The sequence below is a fragment of the Pinus tabuliformis genome, chromosome 8 (genome assembly GCF_031772625.1).
Source record: "Pinus tabuliformis cultivar Carrire ecotype Pingquan chromosome 8, CPIR1, whole genome shotgun sequence".
NCBI lineage: Eukaryota > Viridiplantae > Streptophyta > Pinopsida > Pinales > Pinaceae > Pinus > Pinus tabuliformis.
Window position 1 is genome coordinate 1170216103 of NC_142294.1, and position 19552 is coordinate 1170235654.

At 40.7% G+C, this 19552-nt stretch overlaps 1 protein-coding gene across 1 annotated transcript in view; it reads right to left on the reverse strand.

Annotated features, from left to right (window-relative positions):
* Positions 1-19552, reverse strand: part of LOC149239517 (chloroplast stem-loop binding protein of 41 kDa a, chloroplastic-like) — a 94920-nt gene that overhangs the window by 25445 nt on the left and 49923 nt on the right. The window contains exon 3 of the mRNA XM_089369883.1: positions 19253-19355. Within this exon, the coding sequence (XP_089226009.1) occupies positions 19253-19355 (103 nt within the window). The remainder of the gene's footprint in view (positions 1-19252; positions 19356-19552) is intronic.

Here is a 19552-nt window from a genome sequence, read left to right on the forward strand (position 1 = left end):
CAACTCCGATTGGCACAATGTATCACTGTTGACCACTACGTGTCAACTACCCATAGCAGTACACCCCCTTTTTCGCAAAAGAGATAGCGCTTGATCGATGTGTCTGTGCCATTCGACTGTCATCATCAACCTGATCGTGTTATGTTGTAAACCCAGTCTGCTTATTGTAAATAATCTTAGCAGATCTGGGTCATGTATGTAAATTGCCTAAGTGGACCTAAGTTTCTAGTGATAATCTACGTTCCCGAAGGTTTTTCATCTCGCCAATCCATGATCAGCAGAGTTTTCCTTCAGCCTAACCCCAAAGCCGAATGAATTTTGTCATTAGAATCTTAGGGGAATCCTAGTGCGTTGATCTGCTAGATTATATTTGGTCGCACCACTGGGTGGTCTATGAGGGTCTATATCAAATGGGTTTTCCCCCTTGAGATGTAAAATTGTAAAAGTCATGATGTAAAGTGTCTTGAGGGTTAGAAAATGTTTTAATCCCCTCACAAGTCCTAAGTCCTAGATCCTAGGTGATTTTTCCAAAGGCTAAGTTCGAGGATCCAACAATAAAAATTAAAAATAAATAAAAATAAAAATTAGTTTCATTTTTTTAGTCTAGTTGTTAGTCTTACTTTATAAGAATAATATATATATATATATATAAAGATATAAAATACCCAAAAAAAATATATATATATAGATATATATCTTGGAAATATTTTGCTAGATTCAGTCTTAGCTCAAGGATTTGTCATGTTTGCAATATATCTTTTCTACTGAGCCTAAAATTTTGATGTGGGATTAATATTTATCATTTCTTATGTGGTTAAACATGCTTAAATGTTCATTTCAAGATTAGCTATATGAATGTGATCTCTGGTTAGCATTTAAAATTACGAGGTTATTTAAAGCATTTAATCTTTCGTATTTTAATTGCTGGAATATCGCTAAACCATTGAGCATTTATCGGTTATCTTGCATTTGGTAAAAGTTAATCTTTGTTTGAGTTATTTGATAGTAAATGATTGTTAATGAGTTCATATTTCTGCAAGCATTTGATAAATAATCATTCAGTCATTAACTCCATACAGCACTGGTCTATTAACTTAATAAAATCAATTAAGTGCTTGTTTCCCCTCGTGTCTCCCAACCCAATTGGTCCACAGTTGGTCATCCATAGTCCCATAGGGTCTACCCTAGCCACGGGAGACAAGCTTAAACGGAGAGATCGGGGATCCGGGTGACAGCCCCCGGTCTGAGCGTTGTCGTGACAATCTATGCGACAACAATCACAATAGGCTCCAACCCCTGTCTGAAAATTCCCACAAGCAACTTCCTCATCTAGATAGCTTCGCATGATGCCAAACTAGCAACCATGTACTCGACCTCTACTGAACTGAGTGCAATTGATTTTTGCTTCTTGTTAACCCAAGAAACAACTGTTGACCCAATGTTGAAGATGCAACCTGAAGTACTCTTTTGATCTATGGTGCACCCTGCCCAATCTGCATCTGTGAAGCCTCAAGTCTCACTCCATCAACATGTCTGTACAACAATCCATAATCTGTTGTGCCTCTGAGATATCTCAAAACATGCTTCATAGTGACCCTAGGAACTCTAGTCAGTTCCATCATGAACTAAATCAACTGGTTTACTGCAAAACAAATATCAGGTCGTGTGTTGAACAAATACATCAACGACCCGATGAGTTGCCTGTATAATGTAGCATCCGTCTTCTTCCAGTTTGTGACTAGAGGTGTCGCCATGGGCCTGCAATCCTGTATATGAAACCTCCTGAAAATCTCCTACGTGTACATTCCCCGTCCCAAGAAGATCTCACCATCACCCTACCTATTAAAGAAAGTGTAACTAGGTTCGGTCTTCATAAATTTTCTTTTGATATTTGTATTTATTCAAGAAAAGAAATATTATTTTTGTTATATTTGTCAATGAGTTTCTTGCTCATTGAAATAGGTCTAGCACATGTTAAAGTGCTATAGGTAAGTCAAAGAGTCAAAAGAAAGTTTGAAGACCCTTAAGGGCATGTTACACCATGTACATATTTGTATAAGAATCAAAGAATATCCCTCCAAGCAAAGACAAGTCCTCTTCATGCAACGACATCATCAAAGGAGCAAAAATGATGAAGGAAACTCAAGTCGGCCTACAATCATCATGTCAGCCTCATGTCAGCCTCAAGTCGGCCTAAAGGAGGGACAGTCCTCTATATATAGAGGTTGTCCACTCCCTCAAACGACAAGCAATCCACCTCTGAAATTAGCGATCAAGGAAAACCGAGAAGAGAGTGAAAAAGGACGAGTATAAGGAGCCTCTAGTGCAACAAAGCAGGAGAAGTCATCGCCGAACGTTGGAGGACTGTTTCTCGGGTAATACACAGTCACACGAGCGAGAAAAAGGAGGCATCTCTGCGGTCATAGCAGCAGCAACATGACAATCTCATACTTCTCATTGTTTGGGCTTGAAACTTAGGCCTATAAGGCCTCCCATTAGAGCGAAGACGAGACTCTCTCAATCGAAGAAGAAAGGAACCAAATACTCAAGGAAACCTCCAACATGTACGAGAATTTAGGGCGCAGGACAGTCATATCAAGTTTGCAACTACACCTTGAAGAAGGAGCTCGGTTGGTCAAGAGGAAGGAAGGGATCATCACAAGTAAAGGGTCTCACTAAAGATCAAGGATAAGTGTCTCTTCTAGAGCAAGTGCAACAAGGACTATCAATAGTTGTAAGAAGAATGAAGTGCCGAAAAAAGGAGGACGAAGTGTCGGGGAACGAAGTGCAGGAAGGAGGAAGGACTTGACTTGTGCTTGGAGGATATTCTTGTCAAGGGTCTAGGGTTTGGCATTGATCAATAGAAGCTTCAATAAGAGAAATTTACGAAAGGGTTTTCCTCTCTAAGAGAGAGAGGTTTTGCCCTGGCAGAGAGCCAACATCTTGTGTTCTTGTTTCTTGTGTTTTGATAGCAGTTTGATGAAGTAAACACTCACACTAATAATAAGAGAAGAAGATCAAGCTAACAAAGATAAATTGTAAAAGTGCTTCACAAATTGTTATCAAATCTAGAAGAATCCTGCTATACATAATTGTCGTTGATTCTTCGACATGGTTTCAGAGCTAAGGTGACACATCAAGGAAAGGGCATCTGAAGAACACTCATAAGGTGACTCATCTAAGAAGGACATCTCAAGAACATCTACAAGGTTGAAGCATCAAGCCAAGAAGTCTCAATCACATCAAGGACAAGAAGGTCTACTATCAACTAGTCATCAAGGAAGACTACAAGACAAGAAGAAAAGCCTTATATAAAGGCACCTACAAGAAGAGAAAATCAAAGAGGGACCTACATCAAGATGATGTGGGATCAAAGGAGCAAGTATTTGCTACCATGGCCAAGAGAAAGGGAAAATTTGGTGCACGAAGATCAAGCAATAGAGATGTGTCTAAAGTTCAATGCTTTGGATGCCAAGAATATGGACACTACAAAAGGGATTGTCCTAAACTTAAGAAGGACAACAACAACAAAAGAAAAAGGGGAGAAGCTCATATAACTCAAGAAGTGAAAGAAGAAGACAAGAAGCAGAAGAAGGAAGATCCTCCAGATCTCTACTATTGTTAAAATTGGCAACTAGGGCCAAACTCCATATGGGTCATCTTATTCATGGCTAAGAATATGTTTATTAGATTCCTCTCGTCGAGAGGTGTAGGATTGATATAAAGATCATCCGATTCCGATAAGTATTTATGGAGATATGAATTTATTTTGATTATGGAATAATTATCAAGCCGACCTATAATTCATGTAGGCTCAGAAGCCCAACAGTCGCATCCATTCAATCATCAACAATTGTGTATAAATACAGGAGGTATTTTCCTCATTTTCTCACCCACTCATTACATCTCTCTCTCTCCTGTGCAGAAAAGAGGCTCTTCTCCTACTACGCAAAAAGAGACTCTTCTCTCACACATGTGGAAGGTGCAGAATTTAGGGCTGCAACTGCAGAACCAAAGTTTGACCAGCGTTGACCATCAGTCTGCCTCTCTGAACTATGTTGTAGGTGAATCTGGATCTCCTCTGAACGCCGCATTTTTTGGTGAAGGAATCAGGCCGATCCAACGGTCGATTTGCAAGATATTGTTTGCCCTAGTTTCGCTGATCTAGGGTTTGCTGCTGCTGATGTAAATCAGATTTATGTACTATTTCTCTCTGCTGAATTATTGAAGATAAAGGAAGATTTGATCAAAGGGTTTCCCCACATTGGGGTTTGTCCCTGGCTAGCCGCCACATCTTGTGTCTCTTATCTTGGCTTGTTTTCTATCGATCGTTTAATGTTCTATCTGCACTTTACTTTATGCACATGTGATTGCTAATATGTGGATAATAATAAGAAAGATAAGTAAACTGCTATAAGCATAGAACATACCATAAATTAACATGGTATCAGAGCTGAGGTGAAGACAAAGCCCGAGCAAGAGCAAGAGCAATCACCGAAGAGAAGATTGGCAAGGCTATCCTAAAAGAACTATGGGGTCCTCAACACTCTTCCCTGTCGAAGACAAGCTCCGTGAGAAAGCTGACTATCACGGATGGAAGATGTCTATCGATCTAACCTTAGAAGATCAAGGAGTGTTGGACCATGTGAGAGGCAATATTGTTGAGCCTCCATCAAATGCACCCGCTGCTGCCTGGACCAAATGGAAAATTGGTGAAGTCAAAACAAAGAAGATCATCAGGGATTCTATCAACAAGCGCTTGGTGGCCTACATCTCCGACCTGAACACCTCCAAGGAAATCTAAAATAGACTGGTGAGTTTATTTAAAGTTGATGATGCAAATCAAGTTTTGTTTCTTAGAAATAAGCTGAAGGAAATTAAGAAGGGCAAAGATGAGAGTATGCAAGCATACTTCTTAAGAATCATCGAGATCAGGAACGATCTCCTATCTATTAGGGAGACTATTACTGATAGGGAAATGGCACTCACGACTCTTGGAGAATTACCATCCAAATGGTACATGTTTAGGACTACTCTTCTGAACAATAATGTAATTCCTAGTTTTGAGGAATTAATGGCTAGATGCATTCAAGAAGAAACAAGGGTAGAAGAACAAGAAATGCCCATGCCTAAAGGTCCTCTTGCTGCCTTTTCTCATGCTAAGAAAAGAAATAATTCCGGGACTAAATCAAAAAGAAAGGTTGGACCTAAGGGTGGAAGAAAAGGACGATGTTACATTTGCGATAAAGCAGGTCATTATGCAAGGGAGTGCCCTGATAGAAAGGACTCACACCGAGACGATGATCAAAATCCCTCTCATGGCAATCAAAGGAATGGCAAATTCAATAGCAAAGGTAAAAGGAGTGCTGGTAATCAAGGAAGAGGACAACCATTCAAGAAGGCTAGAAATTCCAGGTATGAATCTAACACTGTTGAAAATAAGCAGGATGAATATTATCTACCAGTTGCTCTATCTACCTCTGCTCCTTCAGACTCAATGGGAATTTGGCTCATTGATAGTGGTGCCTCAAGGCACTTCACTGGTTACAAAGAAGTTCTCCATAATCTAATAGAGAAAGAAACTAACCTGGAAATTGTCCTTGGAGATAATAAGAAATATCCCGTGAAAGGTGTAGGCAATGTCTCTCTCAAATTGAATCAAGGTAATACGATCCACTTACAGGATGTATTATATGTACCTGACCTCAAAAAGAACCTAGTGTCCATCTCGGCAATGGAAGACAAAGGCTACAAGGTAACCTTCAGCGATGGCAAGGTACGTATATGGAAAAATAATGTTAAAGATGCCTTCACTCTTGGGTTTCGAGTTGATTCATTATATCAGGTCGGTGGAAGTCTGCTAGGTGTCATGTCTTGTGACACATCTCTTCAGTTCGAACTTTGGCATCGGAGGTTTGCCCACCTTCATTACAAAGCTCTACCCGATGTGAGACAAATGGTAACAGGGATGCCCGAATTCTGAGTAGAGAAATAAGGTGTATGTCTGGGATGTGCCGAAGGAAAGCTCAAAAGGGTTCCCCTCAAGCCAAAGAAATACCTCCGATATATTACAACTGGTTCACTCAGACATATCTGGTATGATGCCTGTGAACTCCTTGGGAGGAGATTCATATTACCTTACTTTTACAGATGACTATTCTCGAAAGACTTGGATATGATTCTTGAAAAAGAAGGATGAAGTGTTCTCTTGGTTTCAACATTTCAAAGCCTTGATCGAGAATCAAACCGAAAAGAAGATCAAGATCTTAAGAACTGATAATGGGATTGAATATGAATCTAACGAGTTTCATGACTTCTGTAAAGAGGCTGGCATCAAGAGGGAGACTACTACACCATATACACTTGAACAGAATGGTGTGGCGGAAAGGAAGAATCGTACGATTGTGGAAGTTGCCTATGCCATGCTCCATGATCAAAGACTTCCGAAGTTTCTATGGGCCGAAGCTGCAAACACTGCTGTATATGTACAAAACCGATGCCCTCATCAAGCATTGGGTTCCAAGACTCCTGAAGAAATGTTCACCGGTAAGAAACCTGACGTATCTCATTTTAGAATTTTTGAAAGCCCCCTATATTTTCATGTGCCGAAAGAGAAAAGGAATAAATTGGGTGCATCTGGAAAGAAAGGAATCTTCGTGGGCTATGGTGAAAATACTAAGGGCTATAGAATCTATGTAGCCGGTCAAAGGGAAGTCGTGATTAGTCATGATGTCACCTTTGACGAAGATATGGCCCTCAGCAAGGTGGACAATCTTCCGACTTTGAGGAGCTCTCAAGAAGCCGACACCAGGGAACCGAAAGAAAAGGATGATGAAACAATGCCTGATGTGGAAGAACCGATGGATCCTATTGATCCACCTAAGCCTTCCTCTTCTAGGAAGAGGCCTTCTTGGCTTAGGGGGCTACTCGATGATGTTAAAGGACACACTGCACCCCGAGGAACCTTCCATGAAAGTAAGAAACCCAACAGGTATCAGGGATACCTAACCATCATGAGCATGATCATACAAAATGAGCCTTCATTATTCTCAGATGCCGTCAAGCATCAAGTATGGAAGGATGCCATGACCGAAGAATATGAGTCTATTATGAAGAATGACGTCTGGGAAGTAGTTCCCAGACCCTATGACAAGACAGTTGTCACTTCTAAATGGCTTTACAAGATAAAGCATGCAACAGATGGAAGTACGGAAAAATATAAGGCTCGTTTTGTCGCTCGTGGCTTCTCCCAGAAGGAAGGTATAGACTATGACAAGATATTTGCACCTGTTGCTAGATATACCACCATCCACTCAATCATAGCCCTTGCGGCTTCACAAGGATGGAACCTACATCAGATGGATGTCAAAACCTCGTTCCTGCATGGTTCGATCAAAGAAGAGGTCTACGTGGAGCAACCCGAAGGATTTAAAATTTATGATCAAAAATCTCATGTATGCAGGTTGAAGAAGGCCCTCTATGGGCTGAAGCAAGCACCCTGAGCATGGTATGAGAGGATCGATAGCTACTTGATGAAGCTGGGATTCACTAGGAGTGAAGCCGATCCTAACCTTTACTTTAAGGTTGAAGATGACAAACCTCTCATACTGGTGTTGTATGTTGACGACCTCTTTCTAACAGGTGCAGACCCTCTCATTCACAAATGTAAGAGGGAGTTGGCTTCTGAATTTGAAATGAAGGACCTAGGACTGATGCACTATTTCCTAGGACTTGAAGTCTGGCAGAAGCCAAGGTAAATTTTTCTATTTCAAGGAAAATATGGTGAAAATATTGGAAAGATTCGATATGGTGGACAGCAAGCCTGTAACTACCCTGATGGAGCTTGACTTTAAGAAGTTAAGCGGTAGCGCTGCTGGACCTGTTTTACGAAATGCCACCGAGTATCATCAACTCATCAGAGCATTAATGTTCTTAGTGAACTCTCGTCCAGACATATGCTTTGCAGTCAACACGTTGAGTCAACATATGGTTGAACCTCACCACATACATTGGATTGGTGCCAAGAATCTGTTATGATATCTTCGTGGCACAATCACATATGGGCTAAGATACACTGTCAAAGATGTGAGACTACTTGGATACACTGATGCTGATTGGCCAGGCAATGTGGAGGACCGTAAGAGCACTTTTGGGTGCTGCTTCTCCTTGGGATCTACTTCGATATCCTGGATGAGCATGAAGCAGAAGTCAGTGGCTTTGAGCACCACCGAAGCATAATATATTGCTGCTAGCACGGCCTCCTGTGAGGCAGTCTGGTTGCGAAAGCTCTTCAGTGAGCTGTTTGGATTCAGATTGGATACCACCATGATCCTATGTGACAACCAGAGTGGGATTCGTTTGTTAGAAAATCCCATATTTCACGATCACTCCAAGCATATCGATATCAGGTACCACTATATTCGAGATATGATGCAGTGGGGAACTATTAGGCACCAACATATAGGTACAGATGAATAGATCACCGACATCCTGACAAAGCCCCTAGGGAAGGTCAAATTCCTGACTTTTTGAGAATGACTTGGTGTTGTTCAAAGACCCTCTGATGAGGGTCCTGTATGATGTATTGAGCTCTGGGAGCTCCGGGGGGGTGCAGGGTACTTCTTGGAGCAACATATGACCACAGGGTAAAAGAATCAAAATTTTCCTTGTAACACCCCATGGCGACTATGTAGCAGGATGATTAGTTCTACTGTGAGGTCTGGATGATGTGTTCTCCTTGACAATTGTGTAGCAGGATGATTAGTTCTCCTGTGAGGACAGGATTGATTAGTTATCCTGTAAAGGCATCCTACCCGTGCAGTCTGGGACTCATGGGAAGTACCTCTCATCTGATCACTGAGCAGGGAAATGAGGATAGGGACCATAGTAGTACCGATGGACGCATCGTTGTATCTAACGTACTCCCTATGTTAGGATGACCTTCATTGATCTAGGATCAATGATACTAGTCTGGGACCAGTGGTAGGAGTTGTACCCACTATGACGCTGACTTCGGGTCGGTTGAGACTGGTTTGGGACCAGTGGTACACACTCTGAGACTAACTTTGAGTCAGTGAAGGATGATACTGGTCTGGGACCAGTGGTAGGAGTTGTACCCACTATGACGCTGACTTCGGGTCGGTTGAGACTCGCCTGGGACCAGTGGTAGGAGTTGTACCCACTATGACGCTGACTTCGGGTCGGTTGAGACGCGTCTGGGACCAGTGGTACACACTCCGAGACTGACTTTGAGTCAGTGGAGGATGATACTGGTCTGGGACCAGTGGTAGGGGTTGTACCCACTATGATGCTGACTTCGGGTCGACTGACACTAGTCTAGGACCAGTGGTACACACTCTGAGACTGAATTTGAGTCAGTATGATACATCCTCGATCATTTCCTCCTCTTCATAATTCGGACAAAGCAGAGCAGAGCAGAGCAAATCAAAACAGGGCAAAACAAAACAGAGCAGAGCAGGCAGGATAGAGCAGAGCAGAGCAGGGGTCAAGCTGTACAAGGCAGTGCATTTGATGGATGAATAGTAGCGACCGACAGACAGATTGCAGATGGAGTTCTCCCTAGTTGAGAGGGAGTGTTAAAATTGGCAACTAGAGTCAAACTTCATATGGGTCATCTTATTCATGGCTGATAATATTTTTATTAGATTTCTCTCGTCGAGAGGTGTAGGATTGATCTAAAGATCATCCGATTCCGATAAGTATTTATGGAGATATGAATTTATTTTAATTATGGATTAATTATCAAGCCAACCTACAACTCATGTAGGCTCAGAAGCCCAATAGTCGCATCTATTCAATCATCAACAGTTGTGTATATTTATAAATACAGGAGGACTTTTCCTCATTTGCTCACTCACTCATCACATCTCTCTCTCTCCTTTGCAGAAAAGAGGCTCTTCTCCTACTGCGCAAAAAGAGACTCTTCTCTCACACATGTGGAAGGAAGGTGCAGAATTTAGGGCTGCAACTGCAGAACCAAAGTTTGACCAGCGTTGACCATCAGTCTGCCTCTCTGAACTGCGCTATAGGTAAATTTGGATCTCCTCTAAAGGCCGCATTTTTTGGTGAAGGAATCAAGCCGATCCAACGGTCGGTTTGCAAGATATTGTTTGCCCTACTTTGGCTGATCTAGGGTTCGCTGCTGCTGATGTAAATCAGATTTATGTACTATTTCTCTCTGCTGAATTATTGAAGATAAAGGAAGATTTGATCAAAGGGTTTCCCCACATTGGGGTTTGTCCCTGGCCAGCCGCCACATCTTGTGTCTCTTGTCTTGGCTTGTTTTCTGTCGATCGTTTAATGTTCTAACTGCACTTTATTTTATGTACATGTGATTGCTAATCTGTGGATAATAATAAGAAAGATAAGTAAACTGCTATAAGCATAGAACATACCATAAATTAACAACTATGACTAAGTCAAACTCTTTACTTAAAGTCTTATTTCAAAGTTTTGAATGGTATAGGAGCATGTAGAAATAGAATAGAATGCATGGTTAAAGATATCTTCTAGAATATAGGAGCATGGTAGATATAGCTCAAGATATTCATATAAAAAGAGCATACCTATTATAGGACCTCATCAGCAATGAAAGAATAATTGATCATGATTAAAATCTTAAAACGCCTCTATCATCAAAAGGAAGAAACATTTGCAAGATAAGGGTCTTCAAGATCCTCTAGTAGAATCTTCAAAAGAAGGTTCATAAATAAGGGCAAATATCTCATTGGGAGTCCCATTTATGGGATTCAAGAAAGGATGATATGCAGGCAAGAGAAGAGGAAGCAAGAAAGGCTACACCAATCGAGGAGAACTATCAAATGACGCCGAGATGATCAAAGCAAAATCAAGATGAGGTATGTATGCATCAAAGTTTAAGTCATGTCATCATATATATTGGGTCATGGGAAAAGTTCTAGAACCATGATCAAGAATAAAAGGATCTCTTTCACCAATGATATGCTCGAAGGCATGTACTACAATGCAATGAAGGTCAACATAAATAAGTGCTCCCATAAGGAGTATAAGGTGGTTGACTAATCATCCAAGAAGAAGCAAATGAAGAAAGAGATCAAGCATGTGAAGAACACCATGGTCACAAAGAATCACTATCTGACAAGATCCATTAAAGACATCTCCCGAAAGAAGGCATGACAACTCTGACAAAGGAAGAAAAAGATCAAAGGACCCTTGACACCTATGAAGGCCTTGGAGATAGTAAGGTGCAAATAACTGATTCAACTCTACAAAGATGTCATGATGAAGAAGCCATCCAGCAAAAGCACCATTTGATGTTGAAGCAATATCAAGATGAAGTCATGAAGGGCTACTAAATCAAAGTATGGGAACAAGAAAGTACAACTAAGCATCCATGTGATAAGTATTCTGAAGCATAGACAAGATGACAAAGGAGTAGCCAGATGACAAAAGGACCTGATATATATCAAGAAGGCCACTTTCCACGAAGGGAGCAATGACATGAAAAATCAGGAAGGAAAGTGATCGATGGTCGGTGCCCTACCAAGAAGAAGTTCAAACAAAGACATCATGACAGCTGAAGGACCCACGAAGAAGAAGTTGTTGATGAATGGACAAGTCCCTAGTTAAGAGGGAGTTCTAACAAGTTCCCAACTACAAAGGAGCTTGGGCAAGTTCCTTGTCAGAGGAAACTTGGGCATGTCTTCCTCAATTAAGAGGAAGAGATAGACACAACATTCTTATCTTCACTTGGGAAGAAAGAATGGGAGGATTGGGTAATCATTTGGCATCCGATACTCTTTGAGGATATGTAGGGCATCCAAGACAAAAGTAGGCAAGAGGACCGATATTCTTTGAGTGTTGGGAACCCAAGACAAGAATAGTCCTAGAAGGTCATACTCAGTGAACACTCGGGTGGGTATGTACCTTGAGAGACAATGAGTAAGGTGTCTATAAGTCATTGGTCTTGCCAACATTGTGCTCTGATCTTTACGAGAGATAGAGTTGTTAGTCAAGGGGTTGCTATGAACAATGTTGGTTACTATGATGCTATAACAGATGGATTGTCAATCCAGTTTCTCTTATGTGAATTCTTCAAGATTGAAAAATAGCCAAACACCTTGTAATGATTTATGAATGCCTCCCTAGTTAAGAGGGGAGTGTTGAAGGTGTAACTAGGTTCGGTCTTCATAAATGTACTTTTGATATTTGTATTTATTCAAGAAAATAAATATTATTTTTGTTATATTTATCAATGAGTTTCTTGCTCATTGAAATAAGTCTAGCACAGGTTAAAGTGTTATAGGTAAGTCAAAGAGTCAATAGAAAGTTTGAAGACCCTTAAGGGCATGTTACACCATGTACATATTTGTATACGAGTCTAAGAATATCCCTCCAATCAAAGACAAGTCCTCTCCATGCAACATCATCAAAGGAGAAAAAAGGATGAAGGAAACTCAAGTCTGCCTAAAGGAGGGACAATCCTCTATATATAGAGGTTGTCCACTCCCTCAAATGACAAGCAATCCACCTCTGAAATCAGCGATCAAGGAAGACTGAGAAAATGGTGAAAAAGGACGAGTATAAGGAGCCTCTAGTGCAACGAAGAAGGAGAAGTCATCACCGAAGGTTGGAGGACTGTTTCTAGGGTAAAACACAGTCACACGTGCGAGAAAAGGAGGCATCTCTGCGGTCATAACAACAACAATGTAACAGTCTCATACTTCTCATTGTTTGGGCTTGAAACTTAGGCCTATAAGGCCTCCCACTAGAGCGAAGAAGAGACTCTCTCAATCGAAGAAGAAAGGAACCAAATACTCAAGGAAACCTCCCACACGTGCGAGAATTTAGGGCTGCAGGACAGTCATATCAAGTTTGCAACTACACCTTGAAGAAGGAGCTCGGTTGGTCAAGAGGAAGGGATCATCACAAGTAAAGGGTTTCACTAAAGATCAAGGATAAGTGTCTCTTCTAGAGCAAGTGCAACAAGGACTATCAACAGTTGTAAGAAGAACAAAATGTTGAAAGAAGGAGGATGAAGTACCAGGGAACGAAGTGCAGGAAGGAGGAAGGACTTTGTTAATTTTAGGCAAAATCATATGTTCTATGCTTTAGAGCAATTTTACTTCAATTTCTTTAATAGCCCAGTATCAGTATTCAGATTAGCAATCACATCAACATGATAGTAAAATGCAGATAGAACATAAATATAAACAGTGGAAGACAAGCCAAGACAAAAGGACACAAGATGTGGCACCGACCAGGGACAAACCCCAATGTGGGGAACCCTTGATCAAATCCTTCTTATAAGTCTTCAATAGTTCAACAAAGAGATAGTACAATTTACAGATACGATATTTTGTAACACCAGTAAAAGAGCACTAACCAAAAAAGTCAACGTTGGTCAACAGGGCAGATTTGACCCTCAACAATTTGGTCAACTTCAGTCAACTTCGGCCTCCAAACAGCAAGATGAATCAACCCTCAAAACAACCCAAAACAGTCTAGTCAAACCTGGTCAAACAGCCAACCCTATGGTCAACACTAGCTACAGTCAACGCTGGTCAAAGTCAAAGTTTGACCTCGATTTCTGTGCCCAAAAATGCGGCCTGCCCAAATAGGGATAGCCCTCACAAAAACACAATCAAAGGAGGTCAATGCATGCTGGTTAACGCTTGGTCAAACTGTCCAGAAATTCGGTCTCCTAAAATTTTGGCCTCCTGAAATTTCGGACGTGGAGAGAGAGAGGCCCAGAAATTCATACCCAATCAATGAGGAGAGAGAGAGAGAAGTGTGAATATGAGTGTGTCCAAATGAGGCTAAGGTATCATGAATTTATAGCAAACATTGAGGATGAATAGACGTGACTGTTGGGCTTCTGAGCCTACATAAGTTTGATGGCCGACCTTGACAATTTGTCCATAACTGTGCACAACAACTAACTTCTCCGCTCTTCTAGAGGTAAGCTTGTTCCTCTTGATAGAGTGGATGAAACTATATGTGGACCAATTCCTCTCTGCTACAGAGGAACTAGCAATCTGAGACAACAAACGCATGGCTAGATCTTTGAGCTCTGGAGCATCATCCCCATGCATCCTCCACCAACCAATTAGGTCATCTTGGGCTAGATCTATGCGATCTGCCCGAGCACCACGTGTGTTGAAGGGGCCACTAAGAGATGCAAACTAAACAAACTGTCTGCGAAATTTTGACCCCTCCTCCTCACTGTACATCTTTGCAATTGCATCTAGGAAGCCTTTCTTTACCTCTGGATCATCAATAGGAGGCACCTTCCCAAGTCTCTCAACATACCATTTTGGGTTTAATGCATATGCTGCCATGTGCAAAGGTTTGTTCATGCGATCCCACCTACGCTAAATGATGGGTCGAATCTGGGAAGTATAGAACTCTAATGAGGGCTCCCTCTGCTGAATGGCTACCTTCACACGACCCAACATGCTATCAAAGGTCTCATAGATTTCTCCAAGACTAGGAGCATCTGAATCAGTGTAACGAATGACCTCCACAATAGGGCCCAAGAATGACACCAAATAAGAACAATCTGCCCACCAATCATTGTCCAACACCTGAAGCCTGACCTTCTTCCTCGTGTCTGTCTTTGATTCTGACCACCTTCCCCACTCTGAACTCACAACCAAGGATTGTAGAGGTGCTTGTACCTCTATCATCCTCTCCAATAAGAGAAAATAGCTAGCATATCTAGTATCAGTGGGCTTGAGAAATTCCTTCCCGTGTGAGCCCTGTACATAACCAAGGAGGTGTGGTGGTTGTAAATAAACATCTGCACATCTCTTGTCGCTGACACCAAGTCTGATATCCACTGAATCTTGCCCATGTCCTTCAGTGCATGCACACAACAAGGAGTCCAAAAAATGTGTTGATACCTGTTCTGAATCAATAACCCAGCTGATCTACAAACTGTTGTTGCATCTGTCACAACCTGCACCACACTATCAGGCCCAACATCCTCTATAGCTTCTCGAAGAATCTCAAATTGGAAAGATGCATCCTTGCGCTTTGCAGAACAGTCAACAGCTTTAAGAAAGAATGGACCTTCTGAAGATGTCACTATGATGTTGATTAGTGGGCATTTTCGGATGTTAGTCCATCCATCCATAACAATAGAGCAACCAAACCTCAACCATGTTTGTCTCATTCTCTCTTTTTGCACATTAATTTTGTACACTTGTCTATCCAAAATTGTTGTTCGTAGTTTATGTTCTCCGGGTGGGACCATTTCCTTGTAATAAGGAGAACGAACAACATGAAAGGGAATTCCATTGGCAAAAAGAAATTTGCCAATTGCATCATCTGTGTCATCTCGATCTAGAATGTTGTACATCCCAGACACTGTACCAGTACCACCCATTGCAGAAGAACGAGATGCACCAGTGGAAACCTTTGTCTTTTTTGATGAAGCACTGGATGGAGGAATATTTGTGGATGGATCAACATGTCTACTAGAGAACAATCATTTTCCAGTGGCTGCCCTTTCTAGCCTCCAAAGTTGCTCTCTTTGAGCTGAATTCAGGTTCTTTGAGGGACACATATTGACTCCTTTACCTGTAATAGCCAAAATGTGTTGCTTCACCCTGGTATAGCTGCCAACAAAGTGATGCCCACAAATATTGCAGACCCAATCACGTGAGCCACCACCAACTTTTGGATTCTTTTTCGGCAGTCTAGTTGCATAGATTAGAAGTGGTTTTAGAGGATTAAATGTCCCCTTTGCAAATTTTTCCAGCTCTCTTGGTGGGCCTCCAGAATCTACATCATGCCTATTCTGGTATCTTGCCCCCTGTGACCACTTTCAACTTCTTCTTGTGCATCATGTGGCTCACTACCACTGTAGCTACTGTCACTGTTCTCACTGTTCCCAGAAGAAGTTTGACTCTAACTCATAGTTGTAACTTTGTAAGTTGTAAGTTGAATGACAAGTCAAAATGTAAGTTGCAACCTGTAATGAAAATAAATAAAAAATTAGAAACATTACAGCCACAGCACATGCCACACACATTGAAGTTTTGATTCTTGTTTTTTATTTAATTTACAAGAAAAAAATTAAAATAGAAATTAAATTTTAATACAGTCAAAATTATAAACAAAAACAGTTTCAATTTTTTTTACAAAAACAGTTTCAAATTTTTTTTTAAAACACAGTGAACACTCAAAACATAATGATAAAAAAAAAATGAAAAAAAAAAAACAGCAGCCTAAAAATTAAAAATTTAAAACAATGAAACTATAGATTCATTCTGTTGTACAGGTACTTAATGTTCAGTTTTTGTTGTAGGCTACAGCGATAGGCTAGCAGACGAATACGCAGCAAATGATGACATTTCCAGGGGGTTTAAACTTCAAAGAAAGCATATATTAATTAAATCCGAAATCAGATCACAATCCTATGTTGTTTGCAGTGTTCCTCATGGTGGCTGTGCAATTAGAATATGAGCAATTACAGTCTACACGTATCCATGTCTGAGGGGTTTCAAGAGAAAATTTGGAAGGCTTAAGAGTTAAGACACATCTCAAACCTCAGACAATGTTAGCCCCTCAGATTATAACTCAAACCATTCCACATACTCAATCCACAAAAGTTACATTATGCACCTTTTCAAGCTAAACATCAAATGGCTTGCAAAATAATTTGGTTTACATCCCGACAATTTGTTCTTTATGTCAATTACTTATTGGACACATGCTGCACTTTCATTAACAGGTAGAGGTTAAGCAATGAAGCATGCAATCAGCGTTGGAGGCCAACTCCAGTGGGATGGGTCAAGTTCAATTTCAGTGGAGCTTCCAAGGGATTTGCTTACGGATAAGTATTTTTTTAATAGAAACAAAATATATGTTTTCACATTATGTACAGGATTACATTTGGATAAGGGACATGGGATCTGCTTACGGATAAGCATGGCCATATTGATATTCTAGGCATGTCTTACAAACTCTTGGATATCAAATCTATTAACCAAACAGAGATTGAAGGCTTGGTATTCCAGTCCTAGTATCTTCCAATAGGAGGTCCTCGTATCAAAGAAGAGGGGGGCTGAAAGACATTGCAAAGTTACCAGTCACCATAGCAGAGATGTAAACGCAAATGCTCATGAATGAACTGTTACTTACCTGTAGCAGTCCGCTCCTCGCATGCAGCGCTGCTCGCATGATGCTCGACGAGAGGTGCTGCTCGCACGATGCTCGACAGGAGCTGCTGCTCATAGGATGCTCGACGGGAGCTGCTGCGCGGAGGATGCTCGACGGGAGGGAGGAGTTCTGAACAGTGAAATCGAAGGCTGTGAGTGGAGCGCTCAGCGAAGGCTATGAGTGTGTTGTTTTGTGTTCGCGCTGCGGTTTTTATAACATGAAACAGCTAAACTCCAAAACCCTACGCTTAGTTTAAGTGTTAATTAAAGATTAGTTTTAGCTTTAAGTTAATTAAAATCTTTTTTTTCATAAACATGTGCCACGTCCCCCCTCGTCCCCCCTCGCCCCCCCACATCCCCTCACGACCCCCCTCGTCCCCCTTTTCGGAAACGCCCCCTCAGGAAAGGGAAACGACTCCCTGGCACGTCCCCCTGAGTTTCCTCATTTTTGGGAGCGTGGGGAAACGACCCCTACTCGTCCCCAAGTCCCTGGAGCGCGGGGTAGCAAGGAAACTAGACCCCTCGGGGGGCGAGTCCCTGTGGAACACTGATTTTAACACTAGATGTAACACATCAAAACATAGATAATCTAGTTTAGTAAAAGTAACATAAGCTAGTCTTACCAACTTGCCTACCATGATGAGACGACCCTGTCCTCTTTATATGTGTTTTTAGAGTAGGACATAAGGTATTTCCTAAGTTTCTTAGTTAGGAATAGGTAAGTGTGATGCAATTTTTGAAAGAGGACTATGGGAAAAGTTGTGAAATAACCCTCAAAGTCATGATCAATACATGGCCTGTCTCTTGTCAAACAAGTCATTTTTTAACTAGGAATCTTCATTTATTTGCTACAGAAATTTGAGAGGGACCCCTTTTTATTCATTTTTACTACTTCAGCACATATCTCTTCCCTTTTTTTATATTTTTATTTAGTTTCTTAGTTCTTTTTTTTTTCCTTTGATGGGCATTCAAATCCAGGAATTTTGGAGGTGGGCCTATCATTGAAGTACTACTCATTTTTCTTTCATTTCCTTTGCTCTTTACCTCTCAACCCTTTGTTTTGGCTTGATTTACAGAGGTTTACATGATTTCTTCCTTTGAACTTTTTATTGCAACTTTTTTACAGTGACTTTTAATAAGCTATCCTTAAGTTGAGGAATGTAAATTTACATGGATAAGATGGAAATGCAAGGGAGTTTGTGAAAGTGTTAAGTAGGGAGGTAATATGATTACACTACCTACCTTGATCCCTAGTAGTACCTTGTGGCCTAGGCCAAGGCACATTTATCTGAGGACAATTATGTCCCCCCATGGTTAGACGAGGCAGAGATTTTTTACTCAATTAAAGGTTCATATCTAATGTTGCAAGTTGCAACACACAAACAAGTCAGAATTATCAACACCATTCTAATATAGGAAACAACGCATGGAATCATACTAACTAGAAGATATTATTACGGAGTAATGTTTGCTAGCACATATGAAATGAAGTGTCTAGGGAGAAGGAACTGATATACCATTGCAGTATGAATCTACAGCATAGGTGTATGATGGAGAGTAAGAAAGAAGCAAGCCTGGATCTGAGAAGCTAGAACAAGAACCTCATACAAGCAACAACATGACACTCAATAGAGTGTGTCTTTGAGGTAGTTATCCTAAAGGGGTAAGAGGGAGTATTTGCAATATTCACATTGAAGAATTAATACACATTGAGAATAAAGGATTGATTGAGAAAATTATCTCTAGTTGACAATCTGTTTCTTATAGATGTTTAAGAAAACTTTTGTGATTAGTGACATTTGTTAATACAGAAAAAACTCAGCATGAGCTGGGGAACCATCTCATCAACACAACACAAAAAGCACAAACTCAACTATAAACTAAATAAAGCGCATCTATCATATGGAGCAAGAGATTATTGTGTGGTCTAGGAACGGACAAAAGTATCCGAAAAGTATCCTCAAGTACTTAGTAGAATGTTAAAAGCTGTTGAACTTGGAAAAAAAATCTAACTCTCTGCTTCATTGCATTGCAAAAAAAAAAAACAAAGCAGAAATCAAGATAAAAATGAAAAATCAGGAACTAACCCCCTCAACATGTGGAGGCTCATCAGTGGGCTTGTAAATTCCAGCACTGCTTATGTATAGAAACTGATTTGCACCAATATTTTTTGCCCAGTCTGCCACTGGCCTACAACAAATGTTAGATGCAATTAAAAAACATTTGATTAGATTTTCTGAAAGCTTTAAAACAATAGATTGATGATGCTTCATGAATTTTTCAGTAAAAGATACAAGTAAGCTTGAGTGACTAGAAACATTTTTGGGAGTGTAAGGTCAAAAATGAAAGTAAAAAGGATGTTTGACACAAGTGACCAAAGGTTCATC